We start from the raw sequence: 17,498 nt of genomic DNA on the forward strand, positions 1-17,498 counted from the left end.
CGGGAAAGTTTTGACGAGGGCTGTAAGTAGGTATAGGCACATTAAATATTTATATTCCACCTGGCTAGACAGGCAGGCCAGTCTAGTTTTATCGTTTACAAACCTATGAACCTTTAGGATGCGTCTTGCACATAAATTATGTAGCCACATAGGTAAATACTATGTATTTCTTTCTCTTTGCTTTCTTACCAATTATTAGGTACACAACATCCACATGAATTCGTTTGTCTCTAACTCGGTAACTTTTCCTAATAAACCAGGCCTTATTAACATTTGGGTTTATAAAACCCAAAAAAACTATAAATGTGTCCGTCTGTTTGCATATTTTTTGCGATTGGCGCCAAGGAGCCTGTTGGCCTTGTGGAAGCCATAACTCATAGACAACATGGACATGCGGAACTCGAGACACCATGCCATAGACTGACCCCTACCGTGATTGCTTTTTGTTAACGCCATATTGACCTTTTGGCTTTTGACGTTTTGATTTTTTTTCGTGGTGTGCTCGTGGATTTGAATTTAGAATTGTTTTTTTTTGTTGTTGGGTTTATTGATTTTAGTGATATTGTAACATTTTTGTTGTAATTAAATAAATAGATAAGTAGTAGGTGTCTTCTATGCATATAATTAATTCAGCATTTTAATAATTTTATAGGTATTACCAATAGAAATATTTCAATACTTTTTAGAGAGTTATTTACTGTAGGTTCAAACGTATCTTACGATTTAAGTGCATCGCACCCAAAAATCGAGCTACAAAATGATGAAAAGAACCATACCAGTCCTGAAAAAGCCCACACAAAATGAAATAATTCGCCACATTTCCCACATCACAAATTACCACCTTACAATTTATTAATATTTCTATTCACCAACCAACCGTGAGACAGGGCTTCCAAAATCCAAAAAAAGCTAATTTTTGGGCGGTCGGGGGCGTCCTATTGACGAATGCCAATATAATTTATATTCGACGCGGCGCCGGCGGGTTCATTTTTTGCGAAACCCTAAGGAACCCGCGATCAGAATGTGACCCCAACTTGTCAGGTTTGTGATAACGTGCCCTTTTCAACTGCAACCGCTTTTTAAGGGCTTTAAGTTTTTTAAGAAGGTACTTACGTAACTGTTTCGTGGTTGTTTTGGTGTTGGTTTGGGTTTGAAATGGTGAAAATCACTGTCACAAGTCACAATTTTATATTTTGCCTTTTTGTACTTTTATTGTTTTGAACTACACTTTGTTATAGCATAGATGAATGTGTGCACTGCGTATCGCGATCGTCAATTTCGTATGGGTGGGTACTTTAATGGAAAGGAAAAAAAATTGTCAACGAGCGATGCCTTTTGCAGATTGCGATTTGTCACGGTATGAGTTAATTTTTGTTTACCTCCATTTTTTTAAATATTTTTTGTCTAATCCCTAACCCATATTCCTTATTTTTATTTTTTAATTCCATAAAGCATAAATTATTTCATATCGTTTGACACCCGCAACTCCTCATAGGTCCAGTTGAAAACCAGCGTCAGGCACTAGCTGTCTGGCATAATGCTGAACTGGATGCTATTTGGCGCAACCTACTATCTGTGTTTTTTTTTTTTTGTACTTTTTATTATTATATGTATGCATTGTGTTGTGTCAATAAATGTTTTTTCTTTCTTTCTTTCTTCTTTCTTTCAAAATGCCAAATAACTGAAACTAGAGCTTTTCAATAGGTGTTTTATCCATGAGACTGATATTTTAGAGATTTGAAAAGGCTTATGTTTAACTGATCACCAGATATAGTAACAAATAGCAGACAAAAATAGTAAATGATCACCAAAATGAAACTCGCATTTTAATGTAAAACTATAACCAAAGTTTTAACACTTTGCTATCCTATTTAAGTGAAATTACTCCAAAATAAATCATGCGTAAGCCAAAAATAGTAAACGATCACCAAAATTAGACCACCATTTTAAAGTAAGATTATAACCAAAATTATTAAAATCTGCTATCCTATTTAAGCAAAATGAGTCCAAATAAATCATTGTTATCCCAAAAGTAGTAAATGATCACCAAAAGTAGTAAATGATCATCAAAATTATACCAGCGTTTTAATATAAAATGATAATCAAAGTTTTTACATCTTGCTATCCTGTTTAAGTAAACTGACTCCAAAAAAATAAGTTCGGCCTGATACAATAAATTTTATAACATTATGGGGACCCTTTTCCTGCACTAGGGTGGAAAATTGTCTATTGCATGCCTCTAAACAGTGCGATAAGAGTGTGTTTTCGAGGGAGTGTATTGAGAAACACATTCTTCTTCTTCTTTCTCCTGCCCTGTTCCCAATTTTACTTGGGGTCGGCGCAATATGTCATTTTCTTCCATTTTCCCCTGTCACTCACACTCACGCATGCATTGCAAGCCGGACACATAACTTAATATGGCATCATAATACTTTATTTGGTAATAAGCCTACATTTTATGGCAATCACAGTGACTTATTTAGGCAAAAATAATACATTAATTTGGTCGTCAAGAGTTGGTGATCATTTACTAAATTTGGTGGTCGAATACAATTTAAAGTGAAGTCGTGACTAAAATAGCTGGTACTATTACATTTTTAGACTTTATTTTTCTGGTGTTCAGTAGATATTTCTGGTTACAAAACTAAGGGTATCAAAGCATTTTATGGTGGTCATTATATTTGTTCCCATTTGAAAATATCAAACATAGTTTGCGTACCCGTAGTAAGTTCAGTCCGAGTTTCAAGCGTTTTAAGTGTAAGAACAACAACCTCTCCGTACTTTCTCGTTTAAAATCAAAGTAACACAGTTTTTTTAGTGTTTAAGGGAAAAAGCTCTAATCTACGACCATCTGCGGTTAATCTAATGTATATTTATTAACAACGATCGGATAGCACGTTAAACTGTAGGTCCCGGCTGTCATTGAACATCCTTGGCAGTCGTTACGGGTAGTCAGAAGCCAGTAAGTCTGACACCATTCTAACCAAGGGGTATCGGGTTGCCCGGGTAACTGGGTTGAGGAGGTCAGATAGACAGTCGCTTCTTGTAAAGTACTGGTACTCAGCTGAATCCGGTTAGACTGGAAGCCCACCCCAACATGATTGGGAAAAGGCTCGGAGGATGATGATGATATTTATTAACAACGAGTAATGAATCAGTTGGTCTCACAACATCACCATCTGATTCGGCAGTACCATGGAAATGATTCAGACCAGTTCCTGTCAAAATCCCTGATGACAAAACTTTACTCTATTCCATTCTTTACAATGTTCTAAGTATAGCACATTTCTCATACATTTTTCTACGTAATACGGACATAGTAAAACGGAATCGATTAAACATCGATATACATCCTCAATAAAGCTTCTAAGAAGACATCAAATCGATTGGTAACGATTTTCTTTTGGATTTTATTCGTGTCGGCCGCATCATCGCGCGGCAATTAGTCGAATGGAACCGAATGGGAACATTAAACTGTGCACATGTATCGAACACTGATAACACTGAGAAAGATCATAGTGTACACTGTAGGACATGCGAAAGTACACAGCAGGAATAGTTTTGTTTTGATGAAAGATTTCCCTTAACATCCCTTGCGGTCTTATTCTATCAAAGTTGAGGTAATAAGGTAGGAAGGTTGTAATTGACAAGTACACAATATATCCAAAGATGACTTTTAACTATGTTGCCCCATTGAAAAGTATTTTATCAGTATCAGTGTAAAGCTCATAGTAGCCAGTCTAGCCTTTTTTGGTACAATTTTCATTTTTGTACGCGAAAACTCTCTCGAAACATCCTGTATTTGTACGCAACAAAATAAAGCACATACTATGCGAACATTTCTTACACACCCATAAAATTCTCTCTCTCTTTTTCTGAATAACTTTGGTAGAATCTCGCCATAGTAATTTGTACAGATGTGCAAATGTATCATATGATATCATACCGTTCATTGCATTCGATGGGCACAGCACAATACTTATGACATAAAGAGAGGAAGGTGTTTAATGTACCTAGGTAAGATAGTACCTAGAATTTTCTTCAAAAGTCCGGGATAAAAACTATCCTATGTTCTTTCTCAAGGCCAACTCTATCTCTGTACCAAATTTTATTGAAATCAGTTAAGTGGTTTAGACGTGAAAGCGTAACAGACAGACAGACAGACAGAGTTACTTTAGCATTTATAATATTAAATAGTAGGGAAGTATGGATAGATATAGTATAAGAAATTGTAACTGTACATTATGTGCTTATTAATATAAATACATGTGTAGAGTTTGGTGGCTTCGAGTGTACGGCGCGGCTGGAACGGGAGTCCGGCGTCCAAATAAAAGCTAACGAGCACTGCACGGGGGCTTAGTAATGGCGTACAACTGCGGGATATTGTGGAATTACTTATTTAATAACAACTAGATACTATTCTTTAGCAATGAATGATTAAAGGTGAAGGAAAACATCTCGAGGAAACCTGGATTATAATGTCTGAAATCATCATTGAGTCCTTCTGTGTGAGAGAGGAGGCCGCAGCCCAGCAGTGGGACGCTAAATAAAAAAAGGCAGGCGAAGATAATTTTTGAAGAATACCTAGTAGTTAAGGAATTTTCATATTATATTTTGGTGTTGTCCACGGTTCCATCCACGACAAAAGAACATTCATTTCCGACTTCCGTCCCTGTATAAAAATGTATTATACAAGCTGTTGATTTGCATCCGTGCCATATTCAAGGAGGTAATTATGCTAATGATTCTCGACCCAAATCAATAAAAAAATTGGTACGTAATTTTTTTTCTTTAATTTTTTTTCGGAATTCCGTAAATGTCATCTAGCCTTATTTAAACTTGGCGCGTATGTTACTGGCATTAAAACCGTGCAGCACCCTCACACAAACGCAAACACAAAGCATACGCAACGATCACTCATACATTTCATTCATAAAATTGGATTACTTCGGAAATACCACGACATTACAATGACAAAAAAAGCAGTGCATATTAGTTATTTCCCATCTACTGTAATTCCAATCGATTATTTACGTATTGTATGTCCTCCTCCTGAGCTATGGCACAAATGCAAATCAACACCTTGTAGAATGCCTTTCACATACGGCGGCGAAAGAGGTGCCTCAGGGGCGACTCTTCCCTGATTCTACCTATTTTTAGCTTATATAAATTAATTATTTACCAAGTAAAATATTAGCATATATTATCATATTTGTTAAAATTATCCATACGTATGGGAAACCGTAATCATAATTTTAAAATGACTCTAAACTAAAATGTACCCTCCCGACGTCCAACATGTTCTCTCACTGTACACTCCGGTGGCATGGCATCGGTCTATCGGGCCAGATCACCTTCCAACCCGCGATAACCTTAAAAGCAGCACAATATTAATATTATTAATACATCAAACGCCCACGTGCGCCCGCGCACAGGCGTACGCGCCGCTACTGGCATACGTTACAAAGATTTCATACTGATTTGTTTTCGATTTGCAAGGAGAATTCGTTTAGTTGGAATGAGCGATTTAGTTGTTGTTTGTTTAATATATGTCATGAATACATAATAATTACCCTTGTTTCTACGCTTTTTAGGGAAGATCACCATAATAGGAAAAAAATTGTGAAATTGGAGAAAGCATTTTTGAGTTTACTCACTGCTAAACTAAACTAACCAACTTTCTAGACTAGGTAATATTATAAATGCGTAGGTAACGTTGTCTGTCTGCGTAACTTTCACGGCAATAAGTAGTTCAAAACTGATGTATATGGCATAGTGGTATTAAGTGCAAGAGAAGTTGTTATTCCAAAACCTAAGGGAATTAACGAGCCACTGACTCTTCCGCGATCTATCTACTGCTATATCATTCGCATAAACTATATAAATAGGCACTTATTTATTGATTAAAGTTTTACTGTAAAATATTTCTTTCAGTCTGTTGAAACTTAGTTCAGCGTAGGCAGCGTTCACTGTTCTGATATTCATTTGTTACACAAGGCTGCTTATTTTCATCTGATTGTAGGACCTAAATATAGGATCACCAGATAGGCAACTCAAAATGAGTGGATTGATGGTAGTATGACAAAATATTTCGGTTTTTGTGATAATGTGTAATTTGAAACTAATGCCATACTCACGACATGGCTGTATGAAGAAGATGTAGTTCCTGGAGTGACTACAAAAAGCTCTTTTCCTAATAGTCAATCTTCCACATATAGTTAATTTTCAAGCTATTATGTAGGCAGTTCTAGCGGTTCGCCCCGGCTAAGGGTTTAAATTACTTTTAACCTAAGAATTAATATACAGTTTGAAATAACAGGGGCCATATAAGTAATGATCACGCTATTTTTTTACACTAGGTATTACAGAAAAAAAATCGGAAAGAGCTTTAAAAATATTATATGTCATGTTAAAAATATTTTACTATCATCGTTAAAGATTCTATAAAAAATAATCAAAATTCATTTTACAGCCTACTAAAATCCAACAAACTGTCAAACCCTCAAATGAAGCAGAAAAAATGTGCAAAACATTAAAATTGTGACCAGATTTTTTGGTCACATTTCATGTCTCTAAAATCGCGCACGCTTAGCATAAAAGCTTTTAGGGCTACAAACAGGTGTCGATGGGATGTTCCCATAGCTATGGGCACCATGGTTGCAGGTCCCATATAAGACACATGTAGGAATCAATATCTTATCGGCTTGGCGCCGGCGCCTGCAAGGGACTTTGGGGATGTGGGGAGGTAGATGAGCGGTTTTGGAGCGTTTTAAACGCTGTCTACTTATGTATGCGTTCGTTCAAAGGTGTTTGAAAAGGTTTTAAAAAACAGTTTTTTGGTTGTTGTAGTTTTGTTCCTTCTTTCGAAAATAATCTAAAAACTTTTTCATATATGGAAATCTAGCTATAGTTCGGCCATTCAGAGAATGCGTTCCTGACACGTCGCGATTGAACTGACGACGTAACTTTGCAATGGCGTTGCAGTTACGATAAAAATATTTTTGCTGGTTGTTTACCGTTTTAACAATTGAGGAGCATTAAAACAACATTATTATATCAATAATCAATGAATGTTATTACGTCGTCAGTTCAATCGCGACGTGTCAGGAACGCATTCTCTGAATGGCCGAACTATAACAACAGCACTTTCATGATGGCTCGAATTAATTGAGATGACATCTATTTTAGAAAACTAGGGGAAGAGAGGTTTGATTAAAGTGTCACATCAAGGAAAAGTTTTCATTCATTATTGTCTCTCAATTCGACTAATATTTTTTTTAAGCGACAAATCATCTCTATTTATTTTTCAGGAATTTGCATTGTTCTGTCTTAGATATATTTATTCAAAAACGACTGAAAACCTGACATAGAAACTACACCCCATCATCAGTACTTTGACGTCCAATACAATGTGGACAAAATTAGTTAACGCAGCGTTTCAAACGCCCGTCTACACCAACCAACCCTCATTCGCCGCGGTATGGTAGCAATTCAGATAAAAGCGATCTCTACAAATTGAACAGAAAAAAGTCTGAAACATTCAGGCGATAGACACTTTCTGTTTTATGTTCGTTTTTTATAAACATTTATGTAAAACTTTATGGGACGGCTTTTATTATGATGGATGTAGTTAATGGGCCTTTAAATATTGTAATCTTGTTCAAGGGATATTATGAGCTCTAAATGTATGGTATAGTGTGGGATAGTTAGTTATAGGGCTAATGAAATACCTAACTGTGAGCATTTAATCGCTGATTGATGAAGATGCAGTGTCTGATATAAAATGAAGGGAAGTACTTAGAGGTGTTCATGCAAAATTAAATATGTCATTATATAGGAGTAAAATTCAGAGAGAGCATTTTAATGGCCTTTAGATACAGTGTTTTTAGCGCATGTGGGTTGTAACAGGTGTGTCATACACATGTATGAAACAATTGTGTGAAAACAGTGTGCTTGGAAAGACTGCAAGTTTGAGAGTAGTACCATGTAAAAATGAAATAGAGGGAGAGAGAGAAAGTCAACACAAATAAATTGAACAAAATGAATAAAGTAGAAATATTTATTTACAAAACAGTTGTTAAAAATTTAGGTACTTAATACTTTGGCGTAGCATATCGTAATATGTCATTGCACAGGCATGCACAAAACTAACTATAACTAGACAATAACAAAATTTATACTAAAATATAATACTCTTTGGCAATCAGTCTAAAATGGCGCAGTCGTTTTTAACAAAAAAAATATCAACAAACAAAATTCAGTGGGAAATACTTTTTGATTTCAGGCTCTTCATACATTTCTTTGCGATCATTGACTATCATACTATCAGTCGAGTATAAAGTTTGCATATCTGAGGTTGCTCCAGAATGATCTATATTCAATTGTTTATTAAAATATTTGTCGCTTTGGTTTTCATACGCTAGGCTATCGTCGAAGTAAATGGTAGAGCTTAATTGGTCACTGGTGTAAGACTTATCATTGTCACATCTTTCTCTATAAGACTCATAGCTGGGTGCTGGTATCTGGGCTTCTTTGGTCTCTGGCTTGAACATCTTTCTTCCATTCAAACCTTTGCTAGGTTTTGCATCAGTGGACGTAGATACTTCAGGTGACTTTATCCTTTTGCTTTTGTATCTCCTGTTTTGAAACCAGATCTTGACCTGTGTAGGAGACAGGTTTAAGGTGACGGCTAGCTGTTCTCTTTCAGGTGCTGTGAGGTACCGCTGGTTCCTGAAGCGGACTTCTAAGGCATGGACTTGGGTTTGTGAGAAGAGGATCCGCGGTTTCCTTTTGGCACTCTTGTCTTTTCGTTCTGGCTTTGTGTCGTGTGTTGGCGTTTCTGTTGACAAAGAAATGTTGCATTAGTAAAAAATACAGACATAATAGGTAATATGTGAGGGATAGTATGACCGGTCGGTACAGATTGTGTGAGAAAGCCTAAAAGGTGTCGACCAGGGACATTTATATCAAAACCGATTGATTTATCAACAACACATTCAGTTAAAATAGATTTAAATAAACATGTAGTGTATTTAATTCCTTCAAAATATTTCGGAATGAGGTAGAGCTAAATATGGCGATGAATGTGATATTAAGAAACTTACTTGTATTTTTTCTGCACAGTACAGAGGATTTATCCAGCAGTTCCGTCGAAAATTGAGTGCATATGCTCTTTTCGCTGCCAACTCTCTTTGGTCCGGTTAATGAATTTGTCATTGAGAGCGACTCCTGTTCATCAGTTTCCACTCTCATAGCAGGTTCCGTTGACGCGTGAGGCACGCTAAGAACTTCACTGTACTGATCATAGTTCTGATGATACAAATTATGGCAGTAAGGGTTGTAATTGTAGTACTCATCTATCTTGTGGTCGTGGTATGCTTCTTGGTTCCAATAAGGCTCAATATTCGCAGGAACGGGGATGTTTTGGTAAACTTGAGTGAGATAGTCCGGCGGACAATATCCCTGGCCTTGGTACATGTGTTCATACTCGTAGCTTCTTCGGTCCCTCTCATTATACTTCCAAGCTTCATTTCTATCATAACTGTAGTTCGGCTGATTGATGTTCAATATATCCTTCACAGAAAACGGCGTCGTCAAATTCTGATTGATCTGTCCTTCTTCCAACTTCACCCGAAAGTTTTTATGATCATAATAATCCTTATTTTCCAATTGTTTCTCTTTATCCAAGTAAGTAACGTCCACGAATTGATAGAAGTCTTTATTGCATTCGTTGTAGTTATGTTTCAAATTATTATTATTGTAAGAGGTGGACACTTCGTTGTGTTGTTCGTAATTCTCCATTTTGGAGCACTGTCACTTCATTAGTCACTTTTTGGATTTACTAATTGTTTTACGGCCGAGTGGTAATTAAGTTGTGGTTTAAAAGGCAAGCGGTGGAAGACTGATGGTGTATAGATTGACGGCCGAAGCCAATCCACGATGCCTAGTGTGTTGTGGGCGGGGCTATGGGGGTTATCACTATCTCTTTCAAACTTGTGCAAGGTTATACAGTGCTGTCTCTTTCTGGCGCCATGAGGAGTGTTTACTACGTAGTGTAAATAAAGCGGATGATTTCATTTCAGTGTTGAGATGCCCTTTGATTTAGCTAATGACTTAATTATGTTAGTTTTGTAAAATGTGGTAGATAAATATGGGATCAAAGAGTTCTTAGTTCTCACAGAATTTAACTGGAGGTTCTGAAAATAATTTTATAGATACACTAAATGATTAGTTTATGAACTAACATTATTTTAATTTCAATGTCATATAATTGAGAAACAAATTGCTGCAAATAGGTATTTTTACGTTAATTAATAAGGATTTTTTTTCATCGTGTAAATATTGTGCACCTGGTAACTGGTTAGACTTGATTGTTAAAAAGTCCTTCTTCGAAAAATTATTTAACTAATAACAAGAGGAAACTATTTTCTAAACTTAAATGCCATTTCTATAAGCAGGAACATAATTGCGATAAGTATTTTTTGCTATTGTCTGTTAGTCTAATTTTAGTAATATTATAATTAAGTTGATGTTTATTTTACCTAATTAAAAAAAAAAACGTCCTCAAACCACAATAAGGGGGTTTCCACTAAGCATTCTGAATTAATATTGAATTAATCAAAGTCCAGTTTATAATTACCCACAACAAATACCTTACACCTTTCAAACATTCTTAGTCAACAATATCAATCTTTATCGTTAGTCAGTAATAATAAACAAAAGTTGGAGGTGTCGAGACATTTGTTTACGCGAGTGTCGACACTCGAAGGTTATCGAGGCTACATAGCCGCGGATATTGGTCACGGTCGATGACAGATAGGACACATTTTTTTGGGTGACTCAGATGACGCGAGCATTTTAGGGTTGGGTGACTTTAGGATAAAGGAGTTCGATTTTTGAATGGTTTTGTATGTGATTTGTATTTGTAATTGTATTGGCGTAGATTTTTGTAAAGTTAGGATGAAGAATAGTTTAAGTTATTTTGATTCACAGTTGGTAACGAAATAAATAATCAATGTAGGTAGCTCGTAAAATTGGTTCACTGAAAAGCTCTTTTTGAAGATGTTTCTACGAATTTATTAATATTAAAAGACACCTAATATTTATTTTGTACAGACAATAATATAAAACATAGTAGATAATTTGTATCTTATGACTTGACATTTTTACAGATCGTAAAGAGCTTTGGCAGTAAATCATAATTGAGCTACTAAAAATCATTAAAATGCAATAACTTTTTTGCCAAAAATACTTAGAACTCTCTAACTACCAAATCCTTTAATTTTATTACGCAATAAACGCCACTAAAATTAATACCCCCAAACTACCGGAAAGTTGCATAAAGTTTTATAACTTCTTACTTTTTTTGTTCCAGTAAAAGTACCTACTTGCACACTGCAAACTTTTAGTCGCCCGATATTTTTTTTTGCACTCATGAATCAGAATGAAGATGAATGGCAATACGCACATTAAGATTTGGTGTTTAGACAGTATTAGACTGACTGAAAACTTTGGTTGGAATTAAGATTTTCTTATAAAAAAGTTTTTTTTTTTCAATCATAGTGTTTTAATCAGGCTGCAGACTAAACAGCTGACTTGATAGTTGGCATATTTAAAATTATTTATTATTACTAGCCTATAATGTCCCACTGCTGGGCAAAGCCACTCCTCCCGATGTTTCGACCGAATCCACCAGTCTCGATAGTGGGCGTCTAGTTAAAAACATCTTGATTTTAATCAAAGTTTTTCTGCAACTTGAATTGGAATTTAGATTATCTTTAAAAAAATATTTTGGCAACCAACGGATCAATTATCAGCCGACTAAAAGTTTGCCGTTTGCTAAAAGTTGTAAAAGTCGTAAAAAGTTGACATCTTCGAAATAGAGATGTAACGTGAAACTTTTTTTGTTTGTAATCCGAACTGTTCAATGAAACAAAGCTGGCTTTGTTTTGTTTTTTGTTGTTGCGTTTTTGTGATGAGTGTCTATCAGTTTGAGATTGAGTTCTGTCTAGTTAATTCAAAGTTGTGTATTTATTTTTCTATTTATTGATTTAGCTCTTGACTTTTGGAGTGACTTATTTTTTATTTGCTTGTTTAATTGCGATTTAATTAAAATAAGTCAGTAGTTAAAATCAGAGTTTGCGGAATATTAAACCTACACAATAATTTCAAGCTTAATAGCCGTAGTAACTATTATATAATCTGTGCTTTAGCTTAGGTTATTCGAAAAATATGATAAGATATTGACATACATATGTATGTTACCTATTTATTACTTATTCTGGGTACTTTTAACCAACTAGGTACTAAAGAAGGAGAGACTGCAAGAAAATCCTTACTAATATTATAAATGCGAAAGTAACTCTGTCTGTCTGTCTGTTCCGCTTTCACGTCTAAACCACTGAGCTGATTTGAATAAAATCTGGTACAAAGATAGAGCTGATCTTGAGAAAGAACGTAGGATAGTTTTTATCCCGGACTTTTAAAGAATTGGAAACGCGATATAACCGAGCTATACGTGGGCACGGTAAAGATTAAACTGTGACGCGGGCGAAGCCGCGGGCGGAAGCCAGTGAAAAATAAAAACCGCTAAAGTATGATATTTTTAGCTAAGATTTTCATTTCTGAATCTAAAAAGTCTTCCACATTGGAAGCCCAACTGAACAATCAGAAAGGGCGATCCAAGATTAGGGTGACCACGCTATGATTTATGAAAATGTAAACGTAATCAGAGCCGAGTTGAGCATTGAGCAAACACGGCGTGTATGCTCAGACATTATGCTCCACTGACCAGTGACCTTAGTCTGTCTGAGTGTCATCATTTATTTATTGACTTTTAAAAACACGTTTCAGGATTAATCATATACTTATCGCGTAATATCTATCCCACCCAAAACAAAAATGTGAAAGACTGCCAAGGTCGATAATATGGGAATGCTTCGCCTATAAAAGAAGTGAGATCTGAATAAGTACCAAGTTCCATACACATACCTCAGTTAAAAATAGTTACTTTTTAATGATGTTACTTGGCAAGTTTTCATACACCGTTAAAAACTTACTAAACGCAATGAATCAAGTATTTAATTTTCTATTAAAACTTGCCAAGTAACATCATTAAAAAGCAACTATTTTTAACTGAGGTATGTGTATGGAACTTGGTACTTATTCAGATCTCACTTCTTTTATAGGCGAAGCATTCCCATATTATCGAACTTGGCAGTCTTTCACATTTTTGTTTTGGGTGGGATTTCATTTATTTTTGTAAGGTTGTTTATTTTTATTTTTTCTTATGATGAAGTTAGTTAAAGAAATGTCTCATTTATACTATCTTTTAGATTTTTTTATATGCACTATGTTTCTGACAAAGAAATGAACTAGATTAAATAAATGGACTAGATTTACCAACTGACTGACATGACATGTTATCATATATTATGTTCGTGGATCAAAGTTACACATTCGTTATTTTCGAAAGTGATTCACACTTGGCCGTTTTCAGATTTTTACTTTACTTTGACTAAATACAAACCTTTGTACCATTCGAAGATATATTATATAAATATAGATAAATTTAGTAGTTTTAGTTCCTTAGGGGTATACACCGGGTATAAAACACATTCATTATTTTGAAACCGACTCACACTTGGCCATTTTCAGATTTTTCCCTTTACCTTGACATAAAGACCTACCTCCATGCCAAATTTCAAGTCAATACGACCATTGGAAGTGGTCTAGGTTTTTGATGAGTGAGTCAGTGAATCAGTCAGTCAGTGAGTGTATAGTAAAAATAGCTATTTTCTGACGTCAATATCTCAAGACCTACAATAGGTATATTAATGAAATTTTGTATTTTAGATAAGTGAGGGGGTCTCAACAGATACTAGAAATTTGATATGCAGTTTTATTTGAGTTACAGGGGGGTCGAATTTGGCCCGAAATGGTTCGTGTAATATAACCCACGGCCGGTGTGTCGCTTTTTTTGCTCGAACTTGGCGGACACACTGCAGTGTGTCTAGATCCTGCTTCTAATGATCTAAAACAAAGTTGGCTTTACAATGGCTTTTCATTACACACTTACCAAGTACTTAGGCACCTACTAGGTAGTAAGTAAGTATTTTTTATTAGACCACGATCCCGGTGCTGTCTGAAGTTATTTATTTTCTTTAGCAGTCTGAATCAATTAGTAAAACATTTTGTTATAGGTAAATTAGAGTTCCTTTGGACGATTGAGCAGACGTTCACTTAAGTAGGTAAATAAGTAAGTACTCAATTGCTAATTAAAACAGACGTCGGGCAGCGAAGTAATACTGACATCATTGAAAGAGATTTGAAAGCAAAGCAGACCTAGGCGCTAAGACCATCATAATTGATGTTAAGAAGAAGTAAGTTAGAATCCATCTCGTGGCTCCTAAGTATTTAAGTTTGTGTACCTACACTGAATTAATTGCATATGACGAACATCTGTTAGTTGCAGTTCTAAGTAGTTACTATGTTGTGCGACGAACGTGAAAGCATCGATAATATTGGCAATAACAATTCAGTCTTTATACGGATCTCATTTACCGCCCGCCGCCTTTTCAATAAAATAAAGCTAACTTAAAGCTGATCGAAACGTACTTATCTGCCTCTAGGTATTCTTGCAAGTAGGTCCGAAAAAGGTTGATAGATATACTTAGTTTACACTAAAATAACTAATTGATTTTGAATTGTTAAATAAATGGAGCCGTGGGAAAACAACTCATATTTTTTTTGGAAATGTTTGTTGTAAGTTATTGGGTTCTTTATCGCTAAGTGAAAATATTTCATAACAAAATATTTCAAGTTGTCATCGAGAAATTGCTAAAAAGCCATCAGTGTACCTGTCAGTATTCTTGTAATAAAGTAGCAAGTTTATGATCACGATACTCACTTAAAACTCACTCAAGTGGTCTACTTAATTCGTTAGCAAAACGGGGTTTTTGCTTCACACATTACTTTTACCACAGAATCTTTGACTTTATTTAAACAAACTGGTTAGGTATTTTGGTGAGGTTGGTGAAAGCTATCTATAGATGTAGACCAGAAGAAACATTTGTGTGCGTTACAGTGCCGCACATGTCGGTGGAATCTCGTCTTTACTTTTTCACGCGCAATTAAACGAGTGAAGGGTTGATGAAGCTCGACAATATTATAGTTTCTACATCATGACTATTTTTATTTTACTTATTTATTTATCCGGGTGGGGGAAGTACTACCCTCAGTACAGGAGAGAAACTGCTCTTGGCTTGTGTTATCGTTGCTTTGGCTTTACTTATTATGCGAAAATACATAAGTCGTATACAACAGTTTAATCCTACTGTCTTTTGTTTGTAATATTTTTTTTGTCTATCTAATAGTTGTTGCTACATAATTCCGATTTCAATCATATTATTAATTTATACTACGTGTAAAAGGTTTCCTTTCAGGATTTAAATATTCTAACTACATTACTAGCATTTAGCGCCATCTAGTGTTGAGTAGTAAAAATAAATGGAACTTGTTTTGAAGAAGTGACATCTAGTAGCTAGCATGCACACTAATAACATATTCGTTTGACTTGTTGCAACGTGTCATGTAACACTGATGGCGCTTTATAAATTAGTGCTTGTAGAAACCTAAAGATGGCGCTTAATAAAATCCTTCGTAAAGCTTTATTTAGGGAATGACAGAGGGAGTTGTAATGTTCGTTGAGTATAAAAAAAATAGTCGTTTTTGTTGTTACTGAAAAATTCATAAAAGTTGTATGAACTTATCAACTGATGAATTTTAAGAGATGGGCAGTTTCAAAAGCTTGTCATAAATTACAAGAAGGCAACTTAACTTTAAGTTTACTCATGATACTTACAAAATAAACAAAGTATCAGATTAATAAATTAGTCATTAATTGACTAATCATGTGCCGCGACCGCACGCGCGTTACATTTTGCCGAATCATCACGCTTATCTCAAAGTCGATCGCCGAATCGATTCACCCGAGCCTAATAATCGAATAATAATCATATAAACCAAATTATCCGATTGTTCTAAGCCCACAGCTCTGTGGGTGGGCAGCCGATTGCTTGCTAAGATTACTAAATAGGTAATTCCACGTCACGTTTTGTGTACCAACAAATAATCATGTTCTTGTGTTTGTTCAGATATTACAGGTTTTGTTTGTTTTACGAGAATCATGCTAATGAAATGTAGTCTAGACGATTTTATTTGTCTTGACCCTCTGCTCATTAGCCTTTTCAAACTTGGGGAGTGAACTTTTAACGGAAACTTACTTTAAAGTTCTAGACTCAATCGGTTACTTAGGTACCTAATTATGCATTTGGAAAAGTTTTATGTCCAATATTTTGTATTTGCAAAGCTAAAGTCGCTTAGGTAAAGTGTAGATTATGGCATTTTCAGTGCCTCATTGAAAAGCGTCAAGAATGACGTTTATCTGCTTATCCAAAACGAGGCACGAGGCAGAACCGGCAGAACCGCCGCTTTCCTAAAACTTATTGGTCAAACACAAAAAAAGCAAACTATTCTTTCCATAGACACAGAAAACTACAAAAAAGCATGACAATTCATGACACTTCAACCGTGACAGACAAACGTGAAATTGAAATCGTCTAGTCGTAACTTGTAATGCAAAAACAATAAAAATTTCAAAAAAAAAGAAACATGACTATACTGACGAAGGTATTGCACTTGCCTGAGCAGTTCCCCTTGATCCGGGGCATGGTGTCGTATGCCATCATCTGGCCCACCTGCAGCATCACCCAGGAGTACTTGGAACACGGAACTAGTGTTGAAAACGCCAACTGGGCGCGCGCTGCTCGCTTCGGATTCTTTGGGGCTTTCTGCATGGCACCGGTCTTCTACGGATGGATGAAATACTCAAGCCGTTTCATCAAACGCAATAGCCTCCTATCTGCCGTAACCAGGGCAGCTATAGAACAGCTAACATACGCTCCATTAGCCATGGCATATTTCTTCTTCGGAATGAGTCTTCTTGAAATGAAACCTATTGACGCTTGCATGCAAGAAGTGAGGGAGAAATTATGGCCGACGTGGAAAATAGGGGTTGTGTTTTGGCCGGTAGTACAGACTCTGAACTTTTACTTCATATCGGAGAAAAATAGGATTGTATTTGTGAGTGTGGCGAGTTTTATTTGGACGGTGTATTTGGCACACATGAAGTCCAGTGATAAAAATAACCAAATCAAATCTAACCCAAAAGCCATATCGGCTTCGCCTGCTAAATGAACAAGCTTTGCATAGGGCTTACCTGTACTTCTTGAGATTGTAATTTATGAAATTAAAATATAATTAAATAATTATCATGGTTTTTAGTTTGTAATTTAGATTATTATATTGTTAATGTAGAAGCTGTTTTATTTGCATCACCTTTTTTGCAGTTAACCGGACCGAACTTATTGCAATTGAGCATTAGCTGACTTTCTAATGTGATAGCTAGTAGTAAAGCTAGCTTTTTGGTCTTTATCTCC

The 17,498-nt window shown here is 35.6% G+C and overlaps 2 protein-coding genes across 2 annotated transcripts; one reads left to right on the forward strand and one right to left on the reverse strand.

Annotated features, from left to right (window-relative positions):
* Positions 1 to 8,183: 8,183 nt before the first annotated feature.
* On the reverse strand, positions 8,184 to 9,879 carry LOC124641791 (homeobox protein MOX-2). Its single transcript, XM_047180013.1, has 2 exons — positions 9,105 to 9,879; positions 8,184 to 8,839 (listed from the first exon to the last, which is right to left on the reverse strand). Exons 1-2 carry the CDS (start codon positions 9,799 to 9,801, stop codon positions 8,244 to 8,246), a joined length of 1,293 nt encoding a protein of 430 aa, XP_047035969.1. The 5' UTR covers positions 9,802 to 9,879; the 3' UTR covers positions 8,184 to 8,243.
* Positions 9,880 to 16,671: 6,792 nt separating this feature from the next.
* LOC124641803 (mpv17-like protein) lies at positions 16,672 to 17,256 on the forward strand. Its single transcript, XM_047180027.1, has one exon. It carries the CDS (start codon positions 16,672 to 16,674, stop codon positions 17,254 to 17,256), a length of 585 nt encoding a protein of 194 aa, XP_047035983.1.
* The last annotated feature ends 242 nt before the right edge of the window (positions 17,257 to 17,498 follow it).

This window comes from Helicoverpa zea, chromosome 23 (assembly GCF_022581195.2).
Source record: "Helicoverpa zea isolate HzStark_Cry1AcR chromosome 23, ilHelZeax1.1, whole genome shotgun sequence".
Lineage (NCBI taxonomy): Eukaryota > Metazoa > Arthropoda > Insecta > Lepidoptera > Noctuidae > Helicoverpa > Helicoverpa zea.

Excerpts from the sequence above, each read along its gene's own strand:
- LOC124641803 (XM_047180027.1), top strand. The coding sequence starts at position 16,672 with ATGACTATACTGACGAAGGTATTGCACTTGCCTGAGCAGTTCCCCTTG.
- LOC124641791 (XM_047180013.1), bottom strand. The coding sequence starts at position 9,801 with ATGGAGAATTACGAACAACACAACGAAGTGTCCACCTCTTACAATAAT. Across the intron at positions 8,840-9,104 it reads ACTGTGCAGAAAAAATACAA|AAACGCCAACACACGACACA; the intron begins GTAAGTTTCTTA and ends CTTTGTCAACAG.